Raw genomic sequence first — 14,581 nt, forward strand, 5'->3', positions numbered from 1 at the left:
AACAACGTGACGTGACATGATCGTCATGGTAAAGTGACATGATTGTTGTGTCACGTAACGTTACCATGACTATCATGTCACGTAACGTTACCATGACGATCATGTCACGTTACCATGACAATCATGTCACGTTACCATGACCATGACGGTCATGACAACGTGACATGATCGTCATAACAACGTGACGTGACGTGACATGATCATCATGGTAAAGTGATCGTTGTGAAAATTCCCATGGAATTCCCGAGGAAACTTTCCGCCCCTTTGCAACCCTAGTAACGTCCTGACTTAATCGTCATTACCATGATGATCATGTCAGGTTCCATGACGATCATGTCACGTAACCTTGACGATCATGTCACGTCACGTTACCATGACTATCATGTCACGTAACCATGACGATTATGTCACGTTACCATGACAATCATGTCACGTTACCGTGACGATCACGTCACGTCACAATACCATGACCATGATCGTCATGACAACGTGACATGATCGTCATAACAACGTGACGTGACATGATCGTCATGGTAACGTGACATGATCGTTGTGTCACGTCACGTTACCATGACTATCATGACTATTATGATCGTTGTGAAAATTCCCGAGGAATTCCCGAGGAAACTTTCCGGAAACTTTTCAGAAAATTCCCGAGGAATTCCCGAGGAAACTTTCCGGAAACTTTTCAGAAAATTCCCAAGGAAACTTTACGATGACAAAATTGATAAAGGTGATGGGGGTGATGGGGGTGATGAAGGTTATGAAGGTGATGGGGGTGATGGGGGTAATGAAGGTGATGGGGGTGATGAAGGTGATGAAGGTGATGGGGGTGATGGGGGTGATGAAGGTGATGAAGGTGATGAAGGTGATGAAGGTGATGGGGGTGATGAAGGTGGTGGGGGTGATGGGGGTGATGAAGGTGATGGGGGTGATGAAGGTGATGGGGGTGATGAAGGTGATGAAGGTGATGGGGGTGATGAAGGTGATGGGGTTTATGAAGGTGATGAAGGTAATGGGGGTGATGAAGGTGATGAAGGTGATGGGGGTGATGAAGGTGATGGGGGCGATGGGGGTGATGAAGGTGATGGGGTTTTGAAGGTGATGAAGGTGATGAAGGTGATCGGGGTGATGAAGGTGATGGGCGTGATGGGGGTGATGAAGGTGATAAAGGTGATAAAGGTGATGGGGGTGATAAAGGTGATGGGGGTGATAAAGGTGATGGGGGTGATGGGGGTGATGAAGGATATGAAGGTGATGGGGGTGATGGGGGTAATGAAGGTGATGGGGGTGATGAAGGTGATGAAGGTGATGGGGGTGATGAAGGTGATGAAGGTGATGAAGGTGATGAAGGTGATGGGGGTGATGGGGGTGATGAAGGTGATGGGGGTGATGGGGGTGATGAAGGTGATGGGGGTGATGAAGGTGATGGGGGTGATGAAGGTGATGAAGGTGATGGGGGTGATGGGGGTGATGAAGGTGATGAAGGTGATGAAGTTTCCGGTAAATTTCCGTAAAGTTTCCTCGGGAATTTTCTGAAAAGTTTCCGGAAAGTTTCCTCGGGAATTCCACGGGACGATTATGACAAGTCACGTTACCATGACAATCATGTCACGTTACCATGACGATCACGTCACGTCACGTTACCATGACCATGATCGTCATGACAACGTGACGTGACATGACATGATCATCATGGTAAAGTGATCGTTGTGAAAATTCCCATGGAATTCCCGAGGAAACTTTCCGCCCCTTTGCAACCCTAGTAACGTCCTGACTTAATCGTCATTACCATGATGATCATGTCAGGTTCCATGACGATCATGTCACGTAACCTTGACGATCATGTCACGTCACGTTACCATGACTATCATGTCACGTAACCATGACGATTATGTCACGTTACCATGACAATCATGTCACGTTACCGTGACGATCACGTCACGTCACAATACCATGACCATGATCGTCATGACAACGTGACATGATCGTCATAACAACGTGACGTGACATGATCGTCATGGTAACGTGACATGATCGTTGTGTCACGTCACGTTACCATGACTATCATGACTATTATGATCGTTGTGAAAATTCCCGAGGAATTCCCGAGGAAACTTTCCGGAAACTTTTCAGAAAATTCCCGAGGAATTCCCGAGGAAACTTTCCGGAAACTTTTCAGAAAATTCCCAAGGAAACTTTACGATGACAAAATTGATAAAGGTGATGGGGGTGATGGGGGTGATGAAGGTTATGAAGGTGATGGGGGTGATGGGGGTAATGAAGGTGATGGGGGTGATGAAGGTGATGAAGGTGATGGGGGTGATGGGGGTGATGAAGGTGATGAAGGTGATGAAGGTGATGAAGGTGATGGGGGTGATGAAGGTGATGGGGGTGATGGGGGTGATGAAGGTGATGGGGGTGATGAAGGTGATGGGGGTGATGAAGGTGATGAAGGTGATGGGGGTGATGAAGGTGATGGGGTTTATGAAGGTGATGAAGGTAATGGGGGTGATGAAGGTGATGAAGGTGATGGGGGTGATGAAGGTGATGGGGGCGATGGGGGTGATGAAGGTGATGGGGTTTTGAAGGTGATGAAGGTGATGAAGGTGATCGGGGTGATGAAGGTGATGGGCGTGATGGGGGTGATGAAGGTGATAAAGGTGATAAAGGTGATGGGGGTGATAAAGGTGATGGGGGTGATAAAGGTGATGGGGGTGATGGGGGTGATGAAGGATATGAAGGTGATGGGGGTGATGGGGGTAATGAAGGTGATGGGGGTGATGAAGGTGATGAAGGTGATGGGGGTGATGAAGGTGATGAAGGTGATGAAGGTGATGAAGGTGATGGGGGTGATGGGGGTGATGAAGGTGATGGGGGTGATGGGGGTGATGAAGGTGATGGGGGTGATGAAGGTGATGGGGGTGATGAAGGTGATGAAGGTGATGGGGGTGATGGGGGTGATGAAGGTGATGAAGGTGATGAAGTTTCCGGTAAATTTCCGTAAAGTTTCCTCGGGAATTTTCTGAAAAGTTTCCGGAAAGTTTCCTCGGGAATTCCACGGGACGATTATGACAAGTCACGTTACCATGACAATCATGTCACGTTACCATGACGATCACGTCACGTCACGTTACCATGACCATGATCGTCATGACAACGTGACGTGACATGATCGTCATGGTAACGTGACATGATCGTTGTGTTACGTCACGTTACCATGACGATCATGTCACGTTACCATGACAATCATGTCACGTTACCATGACGATCACGTCACGTTACCATGACTGTGATCGTCATGACAACGTGACGTGATCGTCATAACAACGTGACGTGATTCCCGTGGAATTCCAGAGGAAACTTTCCGAAAAATTGATAAAGGTGATGTCATGTCACGTTGCCATGACGATCATGTCACGTCATGTTGTTATGACGATCATGTCACGTTGTCATGACGATCACGTCACGTTACCATGACGATCACGTCACGTCATGTTACCATGACCATGATCGTCATGACAAAGTGACATGATCGTAATGACAATGTGACGTGACGTGACATGATCGTCATGGTAACGTGACATGATCGTTGTGAAAATTCCCGTGGAATTCCAGAGGAAACTTTCCGGAAAATTGATAAAGGTGATGTCATGTCACGTTGCCATGACGATCATGTCAAGTCATGTTGTTATGACGATCATGTCACGTTGTCATGACGATCATGGTCACGTTACCATGACGATCATGTCACGTTGTCATGACAATCATGTCACGTTATCGTGACGATCATGTCACGTTACCATGACGATTATGTCACGTTACATTGACAATCATGTCACGTTACCGTGACGATCACGTCACGTTACCATGACCGTGATCGTCATGACAACGTGACATGATCGTCATAACAACGTGACGTGACGTGACATGATCGTCATGGTAACGTGACATGATCGTTGTGAAAATTCCCGTGGAATTCCAGAGGAAACTTTCCGAAAAATTGATAAAGGTGATGTCATGTCACGTTGCCATGACGATCATGTCACGTCATGTTGTTATGACGATCATGTCACGTTGTCATGACGATCATGGTCACGTTACCATGACGATCATGTCACGTTACCATGACGATTATGTCACGTTACCGTGACGATCATGTCACGTTACCGTGACGATTATGTCACGTTACCATGACGATCATGTCACGTCATGTTACCATGACCATGATCGTCATGACAACGTGACATGATCGTCATGACAACGTGACGTGACATGATCGTCATGGTAACTTGACATGATCGTTGTGTTACGTCACGTTACCATGACGATCATGTCACGTTACCATGACAATCATGTCACGTTACCATAACCATGATCGTCATGACAACGTGACATGATCGTCATGACAACGTGACGTGACATGACTGTCATGGTAACGTGACTTGACATAATTCCTCGGAATTTTCACGATCATGTCACGTTACCATGACGATCATGTCACGTCACGTTGTCATGACGATCATGTCACGTTTACCATGACTATCATGTAATACTGATACGTTTACTAAGTTACTAAGTAAAAGATGAATAGTAACAAATTGTATAATAAGCTTAATACCATATATCTGATGTTTTAAGTCCCCTATATCATAGGCAACAATCTTTGAAAAGAGCAACATGGTGGAACTTCTCCCTTATCTCATTATATAAATGCAACAGCAGCATGATAGGACTAAAAATACACTATTGGGCATGAATGGGCAACACAAATGTTACATTTGTGCAAAGATTAGTGTTCACTATGAAATATGTACAGTTAGTCATATAGTCATCCTCATGATCATAATTGGAATGCATAGTCAACTATGTTTAGACTCAATATGTTTAAACTGGATTACTTTAAGCAACAACATAATAAATACAGGCTTTAACATTTCACCTGGGCTGGCATTTGTGAACGTGCAGTATGTGAAGTCACGCGACGTGTCCACCTGACGCATTCTCAGCGTAGCATTTTATTGGCTGTCCCGTAGCAACCGATGTGAGGCCATAGTAACGGACCCGGAACGCAACAGCAATAACTCACTTTAGCTAAACTAGCCTAGCTAACGTTACATCTTTAGTAAAAGTTAGTAATAAAGTGAATCGTTAATACAATAAGCTTAAGCTGTACGTAACCACAAATGTGCTCGTCTTTTTAAAATGGGGGACGAACAGCAACAAACGCGTCCCAAACGTATTTTTATTAACGACGTCGACAGATATTCCTCCAAACACATCGCTAAGGTAACGTCAGCTAAGCTAAACAAGTTGCTAGCCGCTTACGTGCTGTAAGTTACGTGTTCATATAACATGGCTTGTCGTCCACTAGTTTTCCAGTGTTTATTCTGACCGTCTCAACAGTTTTTATCGACATCCAGCGTGGATGAGGAGGCCTCTGAAGGAGCCGTGGAAGCAGGAGACACCTCCTCCGCTCGAGGTGAACCTGCTTTTCAAATAGTGGGGACTGTGTCTCCGTCCAGCAAACATGATCAGCAGCCCTTTCTGTTGGAACAGTATCCGGTGAGTCATTCAACAGGGGAAAGTAACACAGTGCATCTCCTCAAGCATTACACTGAGGCTGCATACGATTTAGAGGTACTTGCACAATACATGAGATCCTATTTTCATTGTATGTCACTTGGCACGTCTACCCCACTACAAGTCTACTATTTAGCATTAATTTAGAATCTACTTTACAGATTATTTGAATACAAATCATACCAACTTGTAGCCTACAATATAATTCATAGATACAACTAATCCACAGTTAAAAATAGGCTCTTTATATACATATAACAGTGAAATTCTGCATCAATAATAATCATCCCCAAGTGTAAGATTCTGTTATGGAGTCATTCTGCATCAAGAGTACTTTTATGTTTTAATAGCATCTTTTTAAACAATTTAAGTTTTACCCTAAGTATGTTTTGCTGACAATACTTTGAATGCAGGACTTGAGTATTTTATATTGTGGCATTTTCTGCATTTACTTGCCATAACAAGTAACTCTAATGACTACTGGATATATAGATTATGTCTATTTCCAGACAATGTGTGATTGGATATCGAATCTCTTTTGGTAGTCACCAACTCGAGGCGAGCTTCTTGAACGCCTGCTGGAGTGTGACGTCGTGGTGTACAACATCTCAGAAAGTGCTACACAACAGCAGATTGAAGAAGCCACATGGGCAATCACAAGTAAGTGAGTAAGTAGGCTTATTATGCAGTGGACTGGCTTTGTTGTTTTCATTTGTCACACCTCTACTTGTTTTTATATTTTACAACAGCGCTTAATGATGAGATTGAGAACTTCAAGTCTCGAAAAATGTTCATCTTAGTCTCAAGTGTGATGACCTGGACTATGACCAAGCCGCAGGATCCGGTGAGCCCAGAGGAAAATCTTGGCAAACTTGTCCTGTGAATAAAACACAACCTTTTGTATAATCATTTGCTTCATTTTGCTTCAGGAAGAAACAGATGTTCTGCTCACAGAGGAAGAGTTCAGAAGAAAAAGGCCACATCCCAATTTCAAAAACCACAATATTTTGGAGAAACTTGTGCTGAAACTTGGCAGAGGTGTATGTACATTTTTGGGATGAAAAGGTCAACATACTTAACAAATATTCCAACAAGCTTGGTGGCATTTTACTCCATGCTATTAATAATCATCATTTTATACCTGGAAATGTATTAAGCAAGGCCTTTTAAAATGAAAAGAAAGTGTGTTAACACGTAAACATCACAGATTCCGTGTGATTTTCCAATCTTGCAGAGAAACTCCAAGCTTGCTGGATATGTTGTAGCTTCTGGTCTTCAGTATGGAGAGGGAGAGAACCTCTTTCACTACTTTTTCAAGGTAGATATTAATTTGTGTATACTATCTATCCCAATTTGTAGTATCATCTTCTGAACATTGTTTTTGTGTTTTGAATAGGTCTCTTGGTTGATGCAGCTTCCAAAAGTTCCTCTCTTTGGACCGGGAACAAATCATATCCCCATGATTCACGTAAATGATCTTGCAGGGTGATTTTAATTTTCTGTACTCATATTCACTGTGGCTATTTTCTTTTGATAAGTGATGAAGAGCTGAATTGTGTTTCTTTTTTAGAGTGATCCAAAACATTGTTGAATTCAAGCCAAAGTCAAAGTACATTCTTGCTGTCGATGACTCCAAGAACACTTTAGAGGATATTGTAAAGGTAACCTTATTGAAAACAATAATGCAGCAATACATTGAGTTGTATAACTAACTAAATTTATCTTATTATCTGACTCTTAACTCTCCAGATGATAAGCGATACACTTGGTTCTGGAAAAATTAACAAAGTACCTGAGCAGGATGCCATCGCCATGAAGGCTTATAAGGTAGAGTGTGAAATGTGTATTCTTATTTTAAATACTTAAGAATCTAGTCTGGATTATCTCTTATTGTGCACATTCAAGTCTTTCTACTTTTGGGAATTTATTTCAGCAAGAGGAATTGGAATACCTTAATATCAACCTCCGCCTGGATGCTTTCATTATAAAAGACTCCTTCAGTCTCAACTGGACGTCTGAAGCTGGGATGGTTGAAAACATGGCGAGCATTGTTGAGGAATACAAAAACACCAGGCAGCTTCTTGTGAGTACAGATAGCAGGACATATTTCAATATCTTTCAATAATTTCTGTTGCTCCAATCTACAGTATGACCAGATTCAATGTGTCAGTAAAGTAACCCACAACATTACAAACACATTGATGGGGTATTCGGGGCGTAAAAGCTATTTTGATACTAGATAACAGCTGCCACGATTTCCTTTTTCTCGTTAATTGTCACAGCCAATCAGAATCTGCCTGGTTGGACCTCCAGCTGTGGGTAAAACCACCATTGCAGAGAAGCTCTGCAGTCATTACCAAATACACCACATCAAGATCAAAGAGGTCATTGAGGAAAAGCTCACACAGCTGGTCAGTGAAAGGATTGCATTGCAATACTGTGAAGTAACTAAAGGAAATCTACTGCCCTCTTGTGGAAGGCCTTCTTTGCAATCTGAGAATCCTGACAAATATTGACTCATTGTTCATTTTCGTGTTCCTTCTATGTTCTATGCTACAGAAGGAGATCGTGAATGAAGCTGACCCTGAAATTGTCAGTGAAGAGGAAGTGACTGCTGCAGAGAAACAACTGGAAGAATTGAACCAAAGCATGGAAATGAATGCAGGTTAGTTAGAGAACCACGGCGCAAAATAAGAGCAACATGGTTTGGTTTATTGACATTAAAAGCTGTGGTTGGGCTGTTTGACAACAGCTGCTTTTGGATTAATTCAAACCTGTATACTAAAACTGTTGCTATAAGATATTTAAAGTGAGAAAAATACATATTATTACTCAATAACCTACCCAGAAACAGGTCTGAGGCAGAGGGTTGTGCTCATTTTGACACCTTTGCATTTGGTAAGTCTGTAGTTGGATTATTGTTGGGTTGTTGTTGCATGGAGGGTCTTTTATTTCCTCACTTTAGGTTTCAACAACTGTGTTGGTCCATTAGGTCGACTGGCTGACCATCTAGTTTTTAACATTTTAAAAGAAAAGCTGAATTCAAAGCCATGCAGGAACCAAGGATTTGTTCTCAATGGCTTCCCCAAGTCTTATGAGCAGGCAAAGCGGATTTTCTCTGGTATGTTTCATCCATTCATTTACCTACGCTGTAATGTTTATTTTAATATCGATAACACTAATGCGGATGTGGTTATTTTTATTATGCAGATGAGGACACAGAGAGCCAGGATTTGATGCCCAAAACACGTGTGTACAACAAGGAGATCACTCCAGGTTGTTGATGTATTTGTTACTTTGTTACACCAATCAAACCATTCAATTGTTCCAGAATAAAAAGCAATCCCCCAAAGTCTCTTGTCTAATGTTACAACACATTCTTATTCAACTTGTTTCATGTTTTGCAGAGCATGTTTTCGCCCTCAATGCGACAGATGACTTCCTGACAAAGAGAGCTCAGGGACTTCCACAGAGCGTGGCGGAGAACATGCGTTACACGCAGGAGGAATTCGTGCCTCGCCTGACGAGATACAGACAACTCAGTACCGCGGAGGAAACCCTGCTGGACTACTTTGATGAGCTGGAGATTCACCCAGAACATATTGGTACTCTCCTCAAAAGACACACCGTTCATGTTAGACCATCAGGGGAATATTTACCTTAGATGTAAAACATGTTATTATAGAAAAGGTGAGTTTGGTTCATTTGAAGCAGGTTTTTGTGACGTTCTGTCTGTGTTTAACAGCGCTTCAGGTCACGTTTTATACGAGGCAACAGGAAAAAAGTGTCCATGTCGAAGACAAATTTGGGGTCTTTTTCTTGAAATCAAATTTCCTGTAAACACAATTTATTCATGTTTTGAAGAGCATGCTTCTTCTTAGAAAAACAGTTTAAAGAAACAGTTAATACCTTTCACAAAATATACTTATTTGCTTTGTTGTAGAATTAGATTAGATGAGTGATAACACTAGTATCTATATATTCTCAGCTGCTGCTCATCCCCCTTAATAGGGAAATTGTCGTTTTGACGTGACGGTTGAAGTTGTTGAGGTCACTTCCCAATGGTTCTGTTTCTTCAAAGTAAGTGTGTCTTGTCCCTCTCCAGAGGTCACTACAGCTGATTCAGAGTACACAGATGTCATGAAGAAGATCACAGATACGGTGGGGATTCCCAAAAATTATGGCCTAAATCCAGAGGAGCAGGAGGTGGAGAACAAAAAGAAAGAGGAAGAGAGGAAACAGAAGCTGGCGGGAGATGCTGCTCAGAAGAAACGAAGGAATGAAGCTGCACTGGCTGAGATGGCTGCTCAGTATGAGGAGTGGGTCAGTGCTGTAAAATGCATTCATGAATGGTCGAGATGAATTACCATGCCACATTGGGTTTATGTACTTCGCTAGAACATCATGACTTGTAAACAATATCAGCCAATTAAAATATCCTATAATTCATTAGCAGAGGAATTTGTCCGAGGTGCAGCGGCAGGAGTTGGAGCTGCAGGAAGCTCACTCTCTTCCTCTGAGGAACTATCTGATGAAGTACGTGATGCCGTCGCTCACTGAAGCCATGTTAGAGTGCACCGAGATCAAACCAGAGGACCCCGTCGACTTTTTGGTATTTGCACAGTAGAGGTTCTCATATTGAGCATAGTTCTGTTAAATACTGATGTGTTCTTTTCAATCTGCTGATATGTAACTTTTTGTTTTGGCAGGCTGAACATCTACTACGGAACAAGCAGCAACAATAACATTGATCTCATGAGGAGATGTTATATATTTGAGGCTCTGTTTTTTCCGACAGTCGTGTAGTCAAAGATGATTATAAAATGAAAAGAGTGTTGCATCAGTGTGAAAGGCGTGTATTTTAGGTTGTTTTGTTATTTTAAATTGTAGTTTATAAAACGTGTCCAAGCTGTATGGTTGTTGTCATTTATTAGTTTACCTGAAACAAAGAGAACAAACGCTCAGCAGTTATTGATAATACTAACAGTTCCCTTATCAATATTACTCTGTGAGTAGGTCACTATTTATAAAAGATCTATACATTTTAACTAATGACTTTAATAATAATAGAATAATACTAAATTATTGAATAATCCTTTGCCCTCGATGGACTGGCGGCCTGTCCAGGGTGTCCCCTGCCTTCGCCCTATGTCAGCTAGGATAGGCTCCAGCACCCCCGCGACCCTAATGAGGATAAGCGGTATTGAAAATGGATGGATGGATGAATAATCCTTTTAAAATAATTCATAAGCCATTAATAAGAGCAGCTGTTGGGTTGGTGTGTCTTTAATTTGAAGTGCTTGTGAGTTACTCACCTTTTTAATTAATGATAAGTTCTGCAGTTATACATATTAGTAAAGTAATTAATAAAGTGTTGTGTTTCTCATTTTCCGATAAGCATTCAGTAGAAATGAGTGAGTCATTTCTAAACACATTTTAATGTTAATTTGTCATTGACAATAACCCATCCAGTCTGCAGTTGTAAATGTAAACAGATTGTTAATGAATGGGTTGTTGTCCAGATGCCCTGCAGTCCTTTTTAGAAGGTCAAAGGTCAAATGCTCCATTGGAGGGTCTATGCCTTCATACACACATTGATTAATTGCAAATCAGATGTATGTCAATAAAGAATCTCAAGTGGAAAATAGATATTGTGTCCTGCAGATTGGGAATATGAAAGCCCATGAAAAATTAGCCAAATCTTCTCTGCCAATACCAAACAGCTTATTTTGCTGTTGCTATTGACTCTTGTTTGGTGTTGTTTGGTGGATTGGATGATTGAAGTATATCACTAACAAGGAAGAAACAAGACATAATGGCAATTTTACAATTTATTCATGAACATTTATAACGTAAAAAAAATACACTTTCAATATGAAGAAATAATAATGTTTCTCTTGGCTCAGTGCAATGTTTGTTCAGCCAGGTTTCTACTCATTTCAGATCCTCTTACAGCCTCCATCTGGTCTATGACTCAGTCAGAGATGACTGGAAGCGTGATGACTGGTTATAATCCAGATGATGTAAACACAACAATTTTTGTGCAAAATTCTTCAGTTGAATAAACACAGCTTCAACTAATAAATAAAAAAATGCATTTCATAAAAAGAAAACGTCATTCCTGTTTCTTTCTAATTTACATTATACTGAAAGAAAACATGGTGACTCATGCTACATTATGTTTATGACATCACTAAAAAGAAATGTAATAATTATTCCAGTGCTCATGAAAAAGTTGCAGAATGAAAACAAAACCCCAAAAACTTTCATTTAGGCTACAAGTCTGCTTCTTTGAACACAAGGTGGTGCAGGAATTCTACCGAGAGACGTCACAGAGGCATGAAAGAGGCCAGCGCCTGTATTCAAGCAGTTTAATGTCCGTTAAGGGCTTTTGTTTCTCTCAATTTAACCTAAAGACAAAAGAGTTATAAGATACATTGTCTTGCTTTGTTGTGCTTTTATGAATACGTTAGTCTGGCTGAGGCAAAGGGCCTTTGTTTTGATATTGTTGTAAAATAAAACAAGAATGCTTTGTTGTGGAGGCCAATCTGCTGTCTAGATTTGCTTTGTAGTTTTTTTTGTGACTGAGAATTGGTGGAATCCCACAGATAATTAGGAGCTGTTTGCAGGCTCGCTCTTATGGAAACCAAATTATAACAGAAGCACTTCCTGTCTCTTTATGTACAAAAATGACCACAATAATATGGCACGAGTAGCATTTTCCAGGTTGTTAAAGCTTTAAAAGCAAAGCTGTGTAATTGTTTCGGTAGCTTATTATATCTATGTATCTATATATGAAGTTATTTTACAGTATCTTTTCTTAAATGTTACATATTAAAACCCATCGCTACTGTATTTTCAAATTCTAAAATTATAGTAGTCGCTGGTACAGACATGAGGCTGATTAAATCTTCTACACCTAAAACTAATTATTTAACCAGAACTAGCTGTACTGTGGTAAGAATAAGAGAAAACGCCTGTGAGGTGTTTACTCAGTAAACTGAACCCTGCAGAAAGTATTATTGTTGTCATTATTAGTATGAGTAGTATGTGTTTCCATGTGTCATACTTAATTTAATGAGTTAATTGTTGTCTGTGCAAATGTGCACAACAACCACTGTATTGTAAACATATGATCAGCCAAAATAAAAGTGTTGTTGGTGGGAGAGGCAGAATGGTCTGGCATAACCAATTAGGACTGACTTTCCCGGCAGGGAGCAGGTCCAGCTCTGTCACTAACATTTAACTTCATATTTATGGGGGAAAAACGGCGAGATGTCCTGCCAAACACACCCAGTTCCCATAATTCATGTTTTCAATACGTTCAGCTTTTTACTGGACCCCAAAGTCAGCTAACCCCGTCCTCGTTTCCAATATTTTACTGCTGTAAAAGGAGGATATTATTCTCCCTAATTAGAGTTATTTTTCCCACGATGCACTTGAGCAGGTTAAGTTCCTTATTAGATTCATCCTCAAGCTGTAAACTCTTAAATAACAGTTTTGAAGAAATGCAGAGAATCCATTGTAAATAGCTGAAGCTGTATTTGCTCTCAGGTCCGTTTTGGAAAACATGAGTCATCATCCCAGATGGTCCAGCTGCCTCATGTTGTTCTAAGTGTTCTCACTGGCTCCAAAGCATGCTGGGAAAAGACCTCTTAACAGGCTACAGTGTTCTACTCCTACTGTACTGTTATCAATATTATTGACTTATTACTAATATGACAGTTAATAAGAACATTAAATCTGTGGTCACAGCCAGAGGTCGCTGTCTGCTCGACCATAATGGCCGCTCTCTAGTGGAAAACCTTTCATTCAGGATGTCAGAAATGGTGTATTAGTGAGGACTTTCACCTGAACAAGCGAGGGAGAAAGGTCTCATTCTGTGGTGCAGGGCGTCGGCTCAACCGGCTCAAATACACTCATGGCGGGTAGATCGTCCTCTATCCTCTATAGCAATTTTACTTCTGATTGCTTACGAATGTGATATCCTCATTATGCTTTTCTCCGTAAACTCTGATAAAATGTGTTATTTTAACCTGCGTGGGTGTATGGGTGTGTGTATGTGTGTGTGTGTGTGTGTGTGTGTGTGTGTGTGTGTGTGTGTGTGTGTGTGTGCGTACATATGTACCTTTCTATCCTCCATCCTCCAAGAGAGAGATTGAGATGATTAATGTAAAAGAAAAATTACCCATGGTGCCAAATGTTCTGCACAACTTGTGTGTGTGTGTGTGTGAGTGTGTGTGTGTGTGTGTGTGTGTGTGTGTGTGCGTACGTACGTATGTACCTTTCTATCCTCCATCCTCCAAGAGAGAGATTGAGATGATTAATGTAAAAGAAAAATGACCCATGGTGCCAAATGTTCTGCACAGCTTGTGTGTGTGTGTGTGTGTGTGTGTGTGTGTGTGTGTGTGTGTGTGTGTGCGTGTGTGTGTGTGTAAACGTACCTTTGTATCCTCCACCTACAACAGAGAGATTGAGATGATTAATGTAAAAGAAAAAGAAACCTCAGTCAGAGGGAGGTCTAAGGTGGTCTAAGTTAGCCATGTTGTTTTATCTGCTATGGCTTCCAGTCACAATAACCTCTACCACCCTTGGAGTGGTCTCTCTCTCTCTCTCTCTCTCTCTCTCTCTCTCTCTCTCTCTCTCACACACACACACACACACCAAACATGGAAATAGCATCTACCACCCCCGTGGTGGTCACTCTAACATCTGCTGGTAGTTGAAAATGGTAGAAGAGGACCACACACACACACAGGGAAGTGTAGTGAACCATCTCAGTGTATCTCAATGACAGACACACACACACACACACACACAAATACCACAAGTAGTCCTGCATCACACTTCAGGAAAGAAATGATTAATTCAGACCCCATGTATCACCATATTGACCTCCTGTACTATACCTCACACCAGAGCAGAGTGTCACATGTTCACACGCACACACATGCACACACACACACACACACATACACACACACACACACAAACACAC

General features: G+C 41.4%; 1 protein-coding gene across 1 annotated transcript; it reads left to right on the forward strand.

Moving 5' to 3' along the window:
* Positions 1-5,205: 5,205 nt before the first annotated feature.
* LOC117727449 (adenylate kinase 7-like) lies at positions 5,206-10,373 on the forward strand. Its single transcript, XM_034527773.1, has 18 exons — positions 5,206-5,289; positions 5,407-5,565; positions 6,129-6,243; positions 6,333-6,427; positions 6,513-6,623; positions 6,818-6,901; positions 6,980-7,068; positions 7,154-7,244; positions 7,333-7,410; positions 7,517-7,666; positions 7,866-7,994; positions 8,143-8,248; positions 8,576-8,704; positions 8,794-8,859; positions 8,991-9,188; positions 9,689-9,906; positions 10,037-10,195; positions 10,293-10,373. The coding sequence occupies exons 1-18, from the start codon at positions 5,206-5,208 to the stop codon at positions 10,326-10,328; spliced, it is 2,097 nt and encodes a 698-aa protein (XP_034383664.1). The 3' UTR covers positions 10,329-10,373.
* The last annotated feature ends 4,208 nt before the right edge of the window (positions 10,374-14,581 follow it).

Source organism: Cyclopterus lumpus, chromosome 24 (assembly GCF_009769545.1).
Source record: "Cyclopterus lumpus isolate fCycLum1 chromosome 24, fCycLum1.pri, whole genome shotgun sequence".
Lineage (NCBI taxonomy): Eukaryota > Metazoa > Chordata > Actinopteri > Perciformes > Cyclopteridae > Cyclopterus > Cyclopterus lumpus.

What these genes read in the sequence shown, in the direction of transcription:
- LOC117727449 (XM_034527773.1), top strand. Translation starts at nt 5,206, where the DNA reads ATGGGGGACGAACAGCAACAAACGCGTCCCAAACGTATTTTTATTAAC. An exon ending in TGACCAAGCCGCAGGATCCG is followed by an intron (nt 6,428 to 6,512) that starts GTGAGCCCAGAG and finishes ATTTTGCTTCAG; the next exon opens with GAAGAAACAGATGTTCTGCT. An exon ending in CTGCTCAGTATGAGGAGTGG is followed by an intron (nt 9,907 to 10,036) that starts GTCAGTGCTGTA and finishes ATAATTCATTAG; the next exon opens with CAGAGGAATTTGTCCGAGGT.